The following is an 18,470-nucleotide window of genomic DNA, read 5'->3' as shown; positions in this document are numbered from 1 at the left end:
TTTCATACTGTTACATATATTGAATTTTCCTTTGACTTTTCCACATAGTAACCATATACATACATATACATTTTACGTACAAACTTAATATATTGAAAAAATCAAACCTAAAAAACATAATTACACAATGTATAGTAAATACATATTTACAAAAAAATTGGCTTCGCCCAAGATAATTTATGAACATTTCCAAAAGTTAAGTGGTATCAAAACTTTTCTGAATACTAAAAAAATACACATTTTAGAAATAAACGAATATATGCGAGTATTTGGATATATATAATTATGCCAAGTCATTTAAATTGAAAGAAATGTTATCAAAACAATTTCATATCGTCGAAAAAGAATTGTATTATATAATAGTTTATTCTAAAAATAAACTACCATCGTATCCTTTATTTTCAATACCATTCTTAAAAAAAATTGTGATCTTTCCCTTAGAGTATCTTCACATCTGATCAAATTAATAAAATTGCATGATCGATGGAAGAAGTTTATAAAAAAATATGGAAGTTACTTTTAAATTATTTTCTGTATACATACAATGGTTAGATTGCTTTTCGATATACCGAAATGGCTACATATGTAGTTACAATATCATAATTATCAGCACATAAATATGTATGCACATTGAACTCTATTAAATTATAATATTTTATAATACTAACTATCAATCAAAGTGAACTCATAAATATTAATATAGGTACATGCGAATTTTATATGCAGGCATTCATTCAATATATAGACTATATTTAAAGCATTACTGACACAAGTGTAACCTAACCTAATCAATCAATAAATTATCTCAATGCACTATTTTTATACCGTTTAAGTGCATAGAAATACGACTCGGTCATGCGGCAATTTTAACCGACTGAATATGATTGTTTCATTTGTAGAAACGATTTGAACGTGCTAATGCAAACAACCGAAGCGAAATTTCACAAATGAGCTTTTAATAATAGTGACAATGGTTTTCAATGGCCATTTTCACAAATGTCAAACCCCGTCGGTGCCGATATTGATTTTAGTAAGGCCTTTCACACGAGACACGCCGCACAAATTAATTATATTCTATACAATATATGTCTACCGACGTCTGAAAGAATTCTAACATAAATTAGACACCTTCGTCTGAAAACGAGTAACTTTCCTAAAATGTTGATTAAATTGTGCAATTTTTGTAAACACATGATTGATAAAATATCCAATTTGGCTTCTTGCTCAAAGAAGAAAAATATTCCAACCACCGGATTATAAAAAAAAGTACGGGAAAGATAAAGAAATACGTTCTAACTACAATCGCGGTAAATAAAAATGAAACGAGCATAAAATAAGCGGTCACTAACAATAAAATTTATGTGAAATCTGTAATAAACCTCGGCTATAAATTCCTTTTAAAACGAACGACGGTAGCTAATGCGGCTAAGAAGGGGTGAGGCCAAAGGGGTTAAAACCGGGGCAATATCGCGATGCTTTTCAGATCTGAAAATCAGATAGTTTTAACGTCGAAGCTCATAAATTTCAAATTCGTATCATCCTCAGATACCTACATACATACATATAATATAATACATACACATAAAACGACAAGTCGTCGAATACGATTTCGACAATCAGCGTTGGGAAATTATCGACAGAAATCTTTAACGATACGGAATAATACGATTCGGTTATAAAGCCACCCCTAATTCCGCCCCCTCCACCCAGCGAGGATTTGGCTCTGCTCGAGTCGCAAGTTTGATACCCCGACGACGAAAATCCGCCCCTAGACGTGGGGGATGGGCGGCTGTCTATAGGCCAGGGGCGGCCTAAGTATCTCGTCAACGTCACTTGTCTACAGTTTGAAGGGATCGATATCCTTATCGCGTGGAAGGGTTCGCATTTAGGGCGTCGAATATAATAGATACCTTCGAAAGGCATCGACAGATATAGATAGGAACCGCCGCCCCACTTTCCACCCCCTTCCCACTTTCGGTCGTATCTGCTCCTTCAAAACTTGGGGCCTGCCTCCTCACTTTATGTTTTACGCCATCACAATAATTCATACAGCCATCATCGCGCCAAATATTGGATGCGAGATATATTGCTTTCACGTGTCAAACAAAAGGTCTCCTCGTGCACTGAAATTCAGCAACCGACTCGAAACGGCTATGTGTGGGTTGTACAGGGTTGGATAAAAATAGTTCGATATGTGTGTCAATATTTAATAAATACAATTGTAACAATTCAAAATGAAACTGAGTATACATACATAGTATAGCTAAAATCTAATTGTGTCGATCTAACATCAAGGAATTAAAACAGCACTTAAGCGCCTCTTTAATCAACGACCAAGATTTGGCCGATATATGTAAAGACATATGAATATGATAGTATATACAAATAACAATCCAATCAATTTAATACTCAAAATAAGAAAAGAAACATATATTAGTTTTGGTGACAGCATTAAATCTCGTTAAAGTTGCCTTTGCTCTGTAATGATTTGAAAAATCATCAAACCTTGTTGCAATTATGACAATCATCTTAAGGCTTATACATATTATATATGTATGTATGTAGATTCAATTCGATTGATATCGACATCTAAAGTTGGTTTTGAGTTACAAATTAAATCTTAAACACAAATAGATCGATCGTTAATAGTTTCAAGTACATATTGAAGTTAGTCAATAGCTAAAAATTGGATCGATTTGATTTTTTAAAAGGTTTTTAAAGATTTTTTTCAACACAAACAATATTGAATATAAAATTTGATACAAAGTTCATGTTTCAAGCAGCTGATCTCCCAGATATTCTTTTCTAAAATAATTTAAATACATATATACATACGTCTGTGAGTGTTTATATGTATATACACTCACAGACGTATGTATATGATTCTAGTAAGTAATTCAATTCGATATCAATCGAATTGAATCTACATACATACATATATATGTAGCAATAGTAAATAAAGATTCAAATAAGTATTCACCCCAATGGAAATTTGATGATTTTTGGATAATATTACATTGTTACAGTAGTAGTAGTATCATATTTGCAGACATACAATTGATGTATCGATTCTTTTTTATATTTTTCAACACACGAAAATAATCCGCTTTTGAAAAAATTCACAAATACATATGTATTATATGTGCATATAATCAATTGTGTGGAAAACAGAAAATTGCAAACATATCAAAATGATTTCTGCTCCATTGTATACATAATATTTATTTATTCCGTTCAATTTTTAACGTAAATTATTACATTTTCATAAATGTAAATATATATGAATACGTTTTACACGACGTAGACGCTACGTGATACGTCGCAGTATAACTTTTAATAAAACACGAGTACGCATTTTAATATTTCAACGGAGAAAATATGAGATTTCTAACATATGGCTCTTGTGTAAGACAATTTATTTAACTGAACGGAATTCCCAGTCACTACCGATCATTCTTGTCTAAATTTAACCAAACGTTCAATTACTTACATGCAATACGTATGTTGTGTATCTGTCATCTTACGAGCATTTCAAAATATGTACACCAAAATTTTTATACAAAATATTTAATTGATGATTTGTTTTATACAATATAATAATAATTAATGATATACGATCTGATTCTTCATTATTAGTTTCTACATAACTCTTATTTGTTCAGATTATATCAAATAAATTGTATATGTTACAAATTCTGAACGTTCCCAAACAGTTAAAAATTATATTCAATACAATGTAATGAACATGTGTGTACATATATGAAAACCGCATTATATTTACAATTCAAATAGCCGAGAATACTTTGAATTCCTCTGATGTACAAACATACATATATATATAATGATGAATAAACCGATTCATAGAAGTCTAATTATAACTTAATCTAAACAGCTACCAACCAGGCCAAGTAGTTTAGTACAATATACATACATAGGTGTAATGAAGTTTGATTCAATTTCATATAGGAATTTACATACATGCATTTCATACTCCGAAATATTTCTATTTATACAACTTATGTAAGACTCAACAACAATATCCAGATACCATCAATTAAAAATATTAAATAATATGCATACGGAACAATACTAAAGTTGCCGAAAATCTGAACTACAGCATGCTTAATGTAGTGATATATGTACTTTAAAATTGATATTAATTCGAAATTATTTCAAAGCGGAACTTATATCCACATCCATACATCTTCTTGCGTTATTCTTTTAACTATGCCATTTGCTATTTCAATCTCTTCACACTCTCCACTCACTGGTCAGCCTGTTATGCATTCAACCGAGCAGTCATGGGCTCATTCCATGGCCTAGTGAGTTTGTAGGATCTCGAATTTGCCAATATATAAAAATTTTGTCAAATTTCTCAATAGATTTCTCTATGCTCTGTAAAAATTGGCCAGAAAGTAGCATTGTGGTTTACCTGTTACATATTTTTATTTTATTTTCTTTTTACATAGATATATACGAGGAAAGCTTGACAGGAAGACCCCAATGCGCCTTCCTCGACAGTTAATTACAAACAATTCAGCATTTTATTATTACATAAATCACTGTATTTCCAGAAGCTGAAGAACACGAAATAACAATTAATTAATTAATTAATTACAGAATGAATCCATTGAGACATCTATGGAGTTTTAGATTTTGTACATAATTTTTACAAATTATACACACAATAAATACAGAAGATTTGTGACAACAGGAAAGATGAATTTTTGCCAATTTTGAGGAACAGTTTCAACAATGATCAGATAAAATTGGCAAATTCTGATAAGAAACGATCGATTTGGAGTCACAAATATCCCCAAATCCAACCAGCAGTATGGCGGATCGAACCCACTGATCACTTGGTGCCAAACATACACGCTACCATTAAGCCATACTGCTGACTAAGTTATATGTATAAAATAAAAATAAAATATTGTAGCATGGAGATGTAGAGGGGTATCCGAGATCGGAGTAAAAATATGCAGTAGTAGTAGAAGAATTAGTTTATCGTTGTTCATCCGTCGGGTCACAAACTCCGAATGAATCAAGGTCAAAAGCCGCCCAGTATTTATACCCAAGCGTGTGCTCTCAACACTAAGAGATCATTGGTTGATGGGTCGTGACGCCTCATTGGTTGTTGTGTGCGGCTCGTTCATACACCGAGGCCTTTTTGGCGCGAACCAGTGGTTGACGAGCACCACTCACCTAATCTGTACGTTACAATATTACCTACCCTGTCTAGCTGTGTTAGTCTCATAAGTAACATAATACATATATGCGAAAAGGAATTGTTTATACAAGGGCCAACGTCATTCGCGTTCAGCGCGATATCCGTTGTGCGGCACCACCGTGACTTCCGGTCCGTCATCACACTCGCTGAGTGGGAGGAGGGGAAGAGGGTGGCACCGCAGACACCCATAAATTCAACCCCTTGACATATCACGTGACGCGCCCTAGCAGCCGCAGGACCGGCCCTGTCCGATTCGTACATAATTTGCAGGGCTCGGCGACAAGCCGCGTGATAAGGTCATTCGCGTCATAAATCAAGCGTACGTGTGCATCTGTCACGGAAGCGTACACCAATAACAAGGATATTGATGTGACCACTCTCGGAAGCCGAATGCACCGCCACCGTCTAGATATGCAACTCAGCACTTCCCAAAAATCAACAATTTCGGTAAGATCATATTACAATTCCCTATTCAGTCAATTGTGAATGTTGAGATTGGACGTTGGGTGCAATAATAATAGGTAAAATTTATATTTTACCGTGATGCCATTACGCGGGGTTTGGTGCATCCGCTCTAAAATCGCCAGATTAACAGAACGGCAGCTTTAAACGTAACTCTCGTTTTCTCGAATGACAGATTGCACATCAGATGACGAGTAACCTTTCGATGTGCAGAGATGCAATTATTAAAATTGAGTTGGATCTTTCTGGCGAGTTAAATAAGGCAAGATTCAGAACTTATCGAATCTTGCCTTATTTAATTCGCCTGAAAGATCCAACTCAATTTTGATAATTACCATTTTAATAATTGCATCTGTGCACATCAAAAGGTTACCCGTATTCTGATGTGCAATCTATCATTCTAGAAGATGAGAATTGCATTTAAAGCAGCCGTCCGTTAATCTGTCGTTCAATTTGTCTGGCGATTTTAGAGCGGATGCACCGCATCCCATTACGCGTTGTACCTCTAAGCGACACCTATGGGGTAACTTCTTCTACGTTAAGCCTGAGCAAAAAATGCGAATTTGAATTCTCATCGATGGCCAAAATGACCTGTTTAGACTTACATACATAATACATGACATTTTGCGTCAAAACAGGTCATTGGACTCCATGTATTACTTAAAATTCGTGATTTTTTTAGGCATTTTCTTATTTAAATTAAGAAAGTTCTCAAAGATTTTTATCTTTGAAATAATCACGGAAACATGAAAAAATTGATAATTTTCTGAAAAGAACGCTTCTCCCATACAAACATCCATTGGGGGCGCGGCGCGCTTTGTATGGAAACTGTCGGGCGAAACGGTGATTTTGAATTAAATACGAAACGATGATTTGAATTCGTAAATCAGCCAAAACTATTCATAAATAACGCATTCAAACTGAAATTGATTAATATTAACTCTATATATATATTTTTTTAATATATAAAATATTCTCAAAAAAGAGTATATGAAAAAAGCCCACTTTTTCAAAATTTTCATCGATACAAATCGATTGGTTTCACATGGTTTTCGTGTAAGCAGTCATTTTTTATGTCCTATCTCTTATTACACAGTACAGTAATCAATGAAATTTTAATTTTACTTTCTCTTGATACGGAAAAATTTCAATCGAGTTCAAACCAGGGCTTGCACCCGGGAACCTCTCAATGTTTACTGCTGGCTGAATACACACGTACATATGTCTATCTATAAATATTTTTTTGTAAATTAATAGAAATCGTATAATAAATAAGGAAAATGTAGAACAAGCCAGAATCAAAGGAATTGTAAATACCACATACATATATCGGTGTTAACATTCATAAATACGTATACAATGATAGATGATGGACACAAAATGACATTTGAAAACAAAAATACGATCTTTAATACGATCCAAACTTATCACCGAGTAATTTCCGAACGTTTGATGGAAACGCTACACACAATGAAGAAAGTTTTTGAGATACGATGAAGTTGTACAACTTTGACTTTGTGATCGACTAAAGGAGTTTTTTCACCGCAGGAATACGAAATCCAAAAAAGTTTCAGGACAACTATTTTTGTATAATACATATGTATGTTACATATGTACATATGTACATATACAACACGCAAATATACCAAAAGACTATTTCAACAGTCTCTAAAAGGATAAACAACAATAAATCGAAACCAATGTTTGTATCAGTGCCAATATTTATGCACGTTTTGCAGCGTTCAACAATAAATTTCAGCTCGCATTACACTCAATCAACGTTTCTGATTTTATTTATAGCTTTATTTTGCCTTCAAACGTTATATTATACGTATAAAAAAAAACAATTAACAAAAGCCAATATTTAGCGAGCATCGCATACAAATTCTCATCCATTCTGAGTGATACAATTTGTCAGTCCAATTTAGTATGGAAAATTTTACTATCGAAGAGCAGAAACAATCAGACTGAACTTTACGTACCCTCAGCACAATAAACCACCATAATGTGCCCCAAAAAAAGATGAGCAAAAGAAGACGTTGAAAAAAATTCCCTTTTACTACCCACCATACAGTTCGTGATCATGTCGAAAGTGAGTTTGTTTTGAGTCGTAAAAAAAATTGATATATTTCACCAGAAAATTAACGATTCGTATGGATGATGGGGGGCATGGGGGGGGGGGGGCTGTAGGCCGCTTGCTTACATAACAATGTGGTCGCCGCGTAATTTGGACTTTACGACCAATTTTACTTGATAAAACGTCGATTGACATAAAATCCGCGGAACCGTATCGGCTCTTTGATTCGGCGGTCGTAAATTCGAGGCGAAATTCGGGTTTCAGCCGAAAGGTTAGAAGGGGATGATTCGGTTATGACATCATTTCAGAATTATGTCTTTGTCGACGTCAAAGTGATTATTCATCGAGACGCGCTATAGTGCGTCACAGGGGGTCGCCCCGGGGGGGGGGGGTTGGGGGTGTGGCGGAATTTCGCAGTGCGAAATTAACTTAGCTAGCTGAAATTGATTTTCCCAGGCAACGTAAATATTTCTTCAGCTACGAAACTAATAAGTGGTGAAGATACCCTTTAATAAATTATCTTGGGCGTATCTCAGAGGGAGAGAAAGAGAGCTAGAGCGGAGACAAGAGTCCCTAGGAAAATTTACGCAGAACTGAATCCCACTTAATTAATCCAATAATTCTTATTTAATAACGTTGTGTACATTTTGCAGTGTAACTGATGAAAACGCTCCAAAATTTTAATGACGATTACCTTTCATTTTAAAAACCATTCGCGCATTTCAACATATTTTAACTTTGGAACGTCGTCTAAAGGGGCCACCTTTCATCACGTCGATCTGACAAATGATTTTGATAATATTTTAATAATTTTATTAATTAACTAAGTTCTTCTAGCATCTAAAAACTTTAATGATAGCTAAACCCGTATGTTGATAAAATATAAAAACGATCAGACTAGTAAAAGTAGTTCAAAATCAGCTCACAAATGTTGTGTCACCAAAACATAAGTGAACCTTAAAAAATCTTACAAAGCTTTAACTCTTTTGAGATTCAACTGAATTAAACAATAAATTTAAAATATTTAACACACGCTTAAATACATATTTATAAGAGTTAAAAGATACATCTACTAGCTTTTATATTCATTTTGATCGTAACATTCTTATTATACATACATATGTATCTATGCTAGATTTTCAATTTCAAGAAACTTTACATATGTATAACTGTAAAAAAATGAAACTTGCCCGTTTAAAAATATAAAAATGTAAGTATCGTTTACAATATGTAATCAATTGAGTGGATGAAAATTAGAAAAAAAAGTTTCCAAGCACTATTTAAGTAAGAGTACCATGAGATATGCAGTATGCTAAATTTAGCGTGTACCAAATTCATTTAGATTTTCATAGCGAAGACACTAACAAGCTTATTTCAAACGAACATGTACAATCGCCTTTTCAGATCGCTCCAAAGTGACGAGTGTACTAATACAGATACAATACAATAAAATAATAATAAGCAATTTCTGCAATGATAATTCATACAAACATCATCCGCAGTGACATATATGAAGAAATTTTTGCAGTATTTTATTATAGAAATTGGTGAACCTCAAGACGCTGAATAGTTTGAGATTTAAAATAGATATTGGATAGGAGATGCCAATTTTCAGCAACCAATGAAAATCAGAAAAAATCGGCAAACTCTGAAAGGAAACGATCGACCTGGAGTCACAAACTAAGATCTGGCCAACAGTTACTAGTGGGAATCGAACCGTGACCACTGCGTTCGAAAGCACTATATGATAACCACTTGGTCATGCTGCTGGTTATTTATTTATACAGGTAAAACCCATTTAAGTAAATTATAGTAAAAGATAAAATATATGAACATTTTTAAGAAAACATCTTTCAGAAATCGTTTATTGTTCGAACGATATTTTGTGTAAAGATAAACTTAATAAAATGCATTATATTTTAGATCCGATTTAATTTACTGGCCAAATATAATATACTCGAGGTCTCCAAAGTCTATGGATAGGGTATTTTGCGGCCACCGTGTATTTATGTATGTATTAAGTATGAAAAGTATTTCGTAGTGAAGTTTCCTTTTCCGTTCTTAGGGTGCGTGTGCACACTCGAATGGGATAGCTCACAATACGAACGGAGGGGTAGCATTAGAGGGCTGCATCATTAAGGGTTGCCATCCCTTTTGAGGGTCATCTAAAATTTACGCCTTACCGCTTCCGTGAGCCAAGAGCCTTCGACGGGCTATGATTTATTCTCGTTAAAATTTCCATGCGAATACATTCACCATTGACCAGCGTTCGCCTCATATTCTAAATGTGCACACATACCACCGAATCCGCAAAACGAAATAAAATTAATAACATGGCCGCGTTACGTTTTTATTTTTTTGCGCGCGCTAAAAGCTTGCGGCGGACTTTTATTGATATTATTTGTTATATAAATACACTCGATGAGTTTATGAAAAAATATTATGTTATAAGCTAACGAGAGAGATATTTTATGGCGACGACCTGGCGTCATTCTACCCTGAGTTAATACGAGTGTTTGTTTTATTTTTTCCCCCGACGTTTTTCTGCCCCCCCCCCTACCCCCCTTTCTCCGAACGATTGTAATCCGAACTTTGGTATTTGTTATAATTAAAAAATGTGACCTTTATCAAGGCAAAAAATCTGCCGCGATATTTTTCCAATGGCAATTTAGATCGTAAAACATTCTTTTTCTAGCGTTCATATTTTTTTCATCAAAAAAATACGGTAGATTTCAAGTAGGCAAATCGTTTATTTTATTCGTAACTTTTGACGCAAGTGTGTAATAAAAATAATTTATTTCAATTCACATTTGTAATTCAATTATTTTCAATTGGATACTGTTTACTTTCGAACAATTGGTTTTTTTTTAATACAATACGCTTCATCATTCTAAATTGCTCTTTTTAAATCAATAAGTAAAAATTTACCATTTTTTATTAAAACTATTACACATTTAAATATACCCATAAAACTAAATATTTATGTAAAATGCAGTTTAATTCAAAATAAGGAAAGGCAATAAATAAAGTTTGTTTTTTGAACAGCAATATTTCACAATATTTTTCCGGATTTGTTTTATACAATAATAATTTTGAACAAATTCGTAATATGTATATCGACTTTGTTGTTTGTAACAGTTTCTCCATACCTTACGCTATAGCCTTGTATGTATATGTAATAATAATTGTACGGTAATGTTTAGTACAAAAATTTGACCATAAGTGTTGTTTTTGGGGCAACCTGTCATGGTAGAAATGTATGTTTAATAAAATAAAATACAATGACTTAGAATAGTATATAAAATAGTACATAAAAATTATTTATTCAATATTTAATACTTGGGAACAATGGTATAGCCTATGATGCCATTATCATTTTGCCTCTGAGTGACATTTATGGTAATTAACTTGTTCAAAATTATAAATTTTAAAATCATATTCAAATAATGGTGACATTGTGGTTAGTTTTTAGTCTATAGTTTAGTCTATAGTTTTTAGTCAAATAGTTTTTGTCGATTTGATGGGGTCTGGTTTGACAATGATATCAGATAAATTGGGTCACAAATATCCAAATTTAAAATATAAGCTTTGAGTCACAAATATCCAAATCAGACCATCATCACTACGGAATTACTACACACGGGATCGAACCCGACAACCTATCGGTGGTTAACATGAACTCAACTACAAAGCTCTTGGCTAAAATGATTATACATACTTTAACTTATTTTGATCAAAAGTTCCATTTAAGCTGGGATAGTCCCATTTTTTAAGAGGTTTTAATTAGTTTAATTAAATTTACTGTGGCAAAAATTGTGGCGCATGAAAATCAGATATTATATTATTTTGTTTATATTTTCCTTGGTAAAAAGAAATAGACATTCTGAAAATATATATAATTCTTTGACCATATTACCAGTTATTTGAGTGAGAAACTGTAAAATTTTTGAACGTGTTTTGAAAATTTTCATAAAGAGGGGGGGGAGGGAGTCTTTGGAAATGTGGTCACCTCACTTACGTTTTGAATAACGATATATTATACATGGGTGACCGTGAAAAAGTCGAAAATATTCGTTTATATACATATGAAAAACGGTTAGTATATATGAATATCAGTGGCGTGCGTTAAAAGTCTCTCTCCCCCGTCGTACATCCTCACTTAATTTGCGCGAGCAGGATACAACAGGAACAAAAGGAAGAGGCTTTTCCTCCCGTATCCTGCGCGCGCACATTAAACAAGACTGTGTGACAAAAAGAGAGATAATTTCACCGCATGCCACCCTTTTTTTTTGTTGATCTTTCGATTTTCGATCTTTGCTTTATCGACCTTTTCACTTTCGGTCCCTTGAGGTAGACCCATTATAAATTTTATGTTGAAAAAGATAAAATCTAATTTGAGTTTAATTGAATTTCCACTAAATATAAATTTAAAATAAACTGTGCCTACGTTAGATCTTTATAGTTAGATCGAGAGCTATAATTGAAACACTTTTCAATACGAGCAATTTTTTAATTACTTTCAACTAAAATTATACGATAACTAAAATATTTAACGCAAACAAACAAACTTATCACGGTGCAAAACACTACATATACATACATATCTAAATCACATTTAAAATTAACCCGAAAAGAACGGCCGCTCATGTGGGTCAAAGCTGCAATAAATTCGTCGATCGATCAAGCGACGCCTCGGACGAAACAATTTTCGGCGTCGAAAAGAGCCCACATAAAAGTCAAAACGGACGATTGATTGAAAGTGCAACGAAAGCTTCCACGACCAAAAGAGAGTCTTTCGGAAAGAGAGCTTTGAAAGTTTGAGATTCTGTTATGAGCCATCATCGAGCGCGGAGCCGTGCATTCGTTTTGTTCCTTTGCATCGGGGGGATCGCATGCGGCGAAAGGTCGATAGGCTTTCACATGTCAGTAAGTGAGTGCATTGAGTATCTGCCAATATATATACCTACGTACATACATGGGGATGGGGTAGGTGGTTCATATTCCACATAATCTGCAATGCACCAACAGCCGGAAGGCTTTCGCGGTGGCGTGCAATCATTCCTAACGTTACGGCATTAAAGCCAAGTCGCGGCTAAAAATGTTCGGTTCGTATGTATGTACGTAATATACATACATACATAGGTGTATATTACGTACATACATACATACATACATATATGTGTATATCGGCTTCTTGATGATATCGAAACCCCTGCCCAGACCCGTTCGACATACCGTTCCTCAATCAAAATGCAAATTCAATCGAGATCGGATAACTTTCTTTTGCAATTTCAAGTCGGTTGTGAATTTGTGAGTGTGTGTGTGTGTGTGTGTGTGTTCAGTTCGGAATTTCAGTGCACATTGCAGACTTTGCATCATTTCCTAATTGAGGTTTTGTGTTGAAAATTGGTTCAGACACAACAATGAAGCATTTCAAGTAATTGATATTTGATTATTGGACAATCCGTTATTTTAAGTATATTATTGTAAAATTGAAGATAAGTATTTTATATAATCTTTTATCGCTGTCTTTTTTATATTTTTGATTTTTACCATAGGTGCGATAACAAGTTGCCCCAAAGCGACAACTAAGGCCAGACGTGTACATACATAAATACTTAATACATTCTAAAATGTATGTAGGTATACTTAGCAATCGAAAAAAAATCAAACGGGAGGATGTTGATTTTATTCGATCCGTCAAAACAATTAAGTTAGATAAAAATAGAAAAAACTCTTCAGATTTTGCCATCAGTGTACATTGTGTATGTTCCATATAGTCAAAGTGTATTTTCAGTTGTAATATGTATATTCCAACTGGCATTTTAAGGCATTACTATTCGAATACAATTCAACTAGTAGATTATAACTTTAAAAGCTCAAATACGCTTTCACCAATGTGCGCTAGTAATATAACAGTAGAGTTTTGACAGTTCTAATGTACTTACGAATGCTTTAGAATTCAATAATGTCTTCATATTGCCTAAATATTACGAATCATGGTAATGAGTATGATAATGGATTATGGTAATGAAAACAAAAAAAGGTAACCTTCCAACTTAATTTATTAGTTGAGTGAAGTTTTCACGAAAACCAAACCTTTCCATCTAATCGTGTACCGACTATAGTTGAGGTGTATTTTCAGTAGTAATTTATTTTGACCAGTTGGAATGTACATAACTCGCCATATGAATCAACTTGTGCCGGTTAAACGGAATATATTCCAACTAATCAAAACATATAACAACTGAAAATACGCATCAACTGTGTATAACGGTAGTTGGTATCAGATGAGATGGAATATATTCCAACTAGTCAAAATATATCACAACTGGATAACACACTTCAACTGTAGCATATATAAATCGAATATTAACTCAATTTTGGCCTCTCAACTGATAAACAATAGCTTAACTATTGAGTTACATTGTGGCTATTATAAAGTGACAACAAGAAAAGATTTTATTACAAGAATGAAATTCAAGATTCACCCAAGTATGTACATATGTATGTTTTTCGATAGTTCACTTTGATCAAACATTGATTTTTACTTTAGTTTTATGAACGTAAAAACATTATAAAATTCAATAAAAAACTGAAACTTTAATAAATTAATTAAAAAAACCTAACAAGTTCATCAAATTGAAGACCTTCAGCTGTCTTAAGACCTAAAGAAGAAACAATTTTAAAAATCAACTGAAAATGTTTGATTTGAAAGTTCAATGATGTTTGAAAATTGCCATCATATAATATCATCATGGAATAATTTAAGTCAAATCAATCTTTTGATTATTACTAAGAATCGCATAGAAAACATCACTTTCTATTCTAAAGCTTCGTAATAGAAGATTCTGTACATTCATGCCCAATTTTCATGCATTTCGGTATACAACTAATAACGGTATACGGGCATAAACTTAAGAAATTATCTAAATTTATTTGTAGTTCTACCAAACTACAATGAAAACACTTAAATATACTGTTAAAGTATGAGGAAAATCGGGCTGTATATTTTGCAACATGTTATCTTTCAACGAACAGCTAATAGAAGTTAATCAGAAACCTTCTAAGAGCTTCGTAATAGAAGATTCCCTAAATTCATGCCCAATTTCCATGCATATCGGTATACAACTAATAACGGTAAACGGGCATGAACTTAAGAAATTATCTAAATTTATATGTAGCTATAGTAAACTACAATGAAAACACCTAAATATACTGTCAAAGTATGAGGAAAATCGGGCTGTATAATTTTGCAACGTGTTATCTTTCAACGAACAGCTAATAGAAGTTTATCACAAACCTTCTAGATGTAATAAATAAAATTGAAAAATACTGTATATTCTTAAAAAATGGTTTAAACAAAGACGCATTTACTACGTATTATTAAATTAAAATCCTACTGAATTTTCGGAGGTTATATTCAGCTTCAAATATCTAAAGAATTGCGTCTCAAAAGATAAAACAAACCATGTCAATTAAGAAACAGCAATGACGAAGACGTGATTACATACATTCAAAAATAAATCACGGAACAAATAATGCGCATTTTTCGATCCCTTGCGTAATGCTCTACTTTTCAACTAGTCGATTTGTGAGGAGATCTAAAAATAATTTCACTAACAACACCAATTGTTGAATCACAGCTTCAACAGCACACGAAAAATCTGGCCGACCGGATCGCAGCGATCAACAACATTTTAAACATCCAATTCAAACAGCACACACGTAAAAGTTCACACGGGAATCGCAATATTGGAAATCCGTCATGTTTTATGAGTTTGGCCGGTTTGAAAACGCCAAAAAAAAAAGCACACCGGATGAATTGCGCATTCGGTTGTGAATTTTCAGGTGATTTTTATTGTGTACGAATGTATCCGGCTAGGAATGGTTGGTGGCTGGTGTTGTTTCACAGCTCGGCCATATGTTGCTAGCACTTTCGTACGGCATAACCACGTGCAGCTCGATCGAATGGTCATAATCTAAACATTCGAAACAAACACAGTAAATGCTATTTCGGTCGTTGTCGGTATGAACGCCTTTGCAATATTCCTGTCGGCTCACAAAACTACCGGGTTTCGGTTTACAAGCGAATCAAACGCTTAAAAATTGTAGAGGACAGTGCTCCCTGTATATAATTATTTGTGTATTGAAATTTGACGTGTATTGTACCTGTGATATTAAACGGAAAGTCACTGGCTTGCTGATTCTGCCCATTTCAGCTGACAATCTCTGCCAATGCACCTGATTGACGTTTTGCACGCACGATGCAAATTTAAATAACAGACGCGCGAATTGATTTGGAAAGTCCGAAATCAAATGATGACTCGGAAATTGCACACTCGCATTGATAATGCAATAATGGTCGACTATTGACAATGGTTCGTTGGATACTGACGTTTGAATAAAAAAAATAAATGAATTTTAGTACGCATTTGTTTCAAATGATAAAATTAATTCAAATACTTATTTATTGTAGTCGTGTTTAAAAAGCGTGAATTGACTTATTATAATTAAAAAATAATTTATTTTCGACAGATATATACATACATAATTATTCTGCTATTTAAGAATCATATATATGTAGTTGATTTTTAGTACGAATAATCAATTGAAAATATTGAACTATTAAAACAATTAAAATAAAATTGATTATAATAATATGTAGCTGTATGCTTGCATAACGAGAAGAGATATTTATTTATTTACATATTAGCCACTGTGACCACAAGCATAATACAAAGACTATATATATATATATAAGAAAACTAACGAGACATACCTACCTATATGTTATAGATAATATTTTATGAAATCATATTCAAATAGTTGTGACATTATGGGTAGGATGGTTTTTGTCAATTTGATGGAGGAAGCGCGTCAACAATGAAATCAGATAAATTGGCAAACTCTGATAGGAAAAGATTGACTTGGCTTGTTATTAATATAATAATAAGAGTTAAGATATTGAAATGGAAATGGGCGAGTGCGTAGCTAGAAGACAGGACGATATATGGACGAAGAAAGTGCTCGAATTGTACCCGAGAGAATGTTAAAAAGTGTAAGAAAGGTCATAGGGCAGGTGAGTGGATTAAATAAGAAGAAAATGTGGGATGAGATGGATGAGACTTGCCCAAAAGTAACAAATGGAAGTATGTTGGAGAGGCCTTTATAAAGCACGGGATGGTGAATGGATGTAAATGATGATGACGAAATACATATATAAAATGTATCAGCGAGTTATATTATAAGGTTTTTTTTAATAAAAATGTATTGAAACATTGGTTCTAATTGGATTTAATTGTAAACATTGAATACATTGAACAAATACTAATTGAATAGATTGAAAATAATAATTGAATTAAATGAAAAAATAAATTGAACAATTACAAGTGTTTTTAATTACACGTACATATATTTGAAATGAATTTCAGAATAATATTGAACTAGCATTTTGAGACATTTTGAAAAAAAATTCAATAAATATGTATATTATTATTATCATCATTATTGTTATATTTATTTTATTACTTGTTTTATCTAAATATTGTTTATATAGACGATAGTGATATTCACTATTCTCCCTATTGTCTGGAATAGTAAATATTATCATTATCAAATCTATCAATAAGTCTCATATAATATTTTTCATTTAAATATACAAAATAAAACATAAACATTATAAACTCAACTGTAAGAGAATGCAGTTTCTTGTCGATTATCAATAAAACGATTTCTAAGCTGGTGTGTATATATGTATGTTCAATATATAAATACATATATAAATATATTTTCCTATTTTCATTGTACTTGTGTACAATGAAAAGAAGAAAATTTCCTGTTTTCATTGTATCTGTAATATGTTTTATATAAAGTAATTTCAGAGTGGTCAGCGGATGCATCGAATCTCAAGAAAGCTAGTGCTTTAAGCTCTCGCTTAATATCGTTAATCCACCACTGGAAAAGGTGAAAAGGTAAGTGGGTAGTGAGGAAACCTTTGTAAGTTAAGTAATGGCATAAGAGAAACTTTCATTACCAAAAGCTCGTTGTAGTAGCTGGCAACGTCTGGAAAGATGATGCTGTCGTAATCCATTATGAGATCGGGAAATTTCAACTGTCACACGAACGAAACTAACCGACCACTTCGAAACTTTCACAGATGCGAATTTTACGATATTTTTCCGAACGCGAAACACGAATCGAATACGCCTACAAGGAGATGGCACGCCAGCTCCAGATGTAAAGGAATCTTGACGAAGACTAACGTGCGTTACCTAAAATAAGACGAAATCTCAACAGTATTGGCCGATGGACCAATAGAGAGGCGTACGCGCATTATGTTCCAGAGCTCGCAAAGCGAATTCAAAGCTCGGGCTTAACGATCGTACAAAATTAGCAAACAGCTATAAAGCAAGCATGAATGATTCCGGCAGAAACATAACGTAACGCTTTACCTACTTATTATATAATGATATTTTTAATTTAAGTGCATTTCCTTGTTTCATTCAGAAAGATGCGAACAAACTCTAGACAACTCTAATGATTACTGCTCAAATATAAACTTTCATTAGCTAAAAATACGAACAACGCAAATGTGTGATTCGAAGCATACATATGTATATGTATACATACACACCTTAAGTTTACACTTTTTTCGTAGAACTATTTTATTTGTGAGGTAGCTACTATTAGAAAAATAGA

General features: G+C 33.2%; 1 protein-coding gene across 6 annotated transcripts in view; it reads right to left on the bottom strand.

The window, feature by feature from the left end:
- Window positions 1-18,031, bottom strand: part of bru3 (CUGBP Elav-like family member bruno 3) — a 725,332-nt gene extending 707,301 nt beyond the window's left edge. For all 6 annotated transcript variants that reach the window (XM_077439689.1, XM_077439688.1, XM_077439684.1 and 3 more), the window contains exon 1: window positions 17,806-18,031. Coding sequence is in view for 4 of the 6 variants with exons in the window: in XM_077439684.1 (XP_077295810.1) it covers window positions 17,806-17,862 (57 nt within the window). In the remaining 2 variants the exon portion in view is untranslated. The remainder of the gene's footprint in view (window positions 1-17,805) is intronic.
- Between the last annotated feature and the right edge of the window lie 439 nt (window positions 18,032-18,470).

This window comes from Arctopsyche grandis, chromosome 10 (genome assembly GCF_051622035.1).
Source record: "Arctopsyche grandis isolate Sample6627 chromosome 10, ASM5162203v2, whole genome shotgun sequence".
In the NCBI taxonomy this organism is placed as follows: Eukaryota; Metazoa; Arthropoda; class Insecta; order Trichoptera; family Hydropsychidae; genus Arctopsyche; species Arctopsyche grandis.
This window is presented reverse-complemented; position numbering and strand designations above follow the sequence as displayed.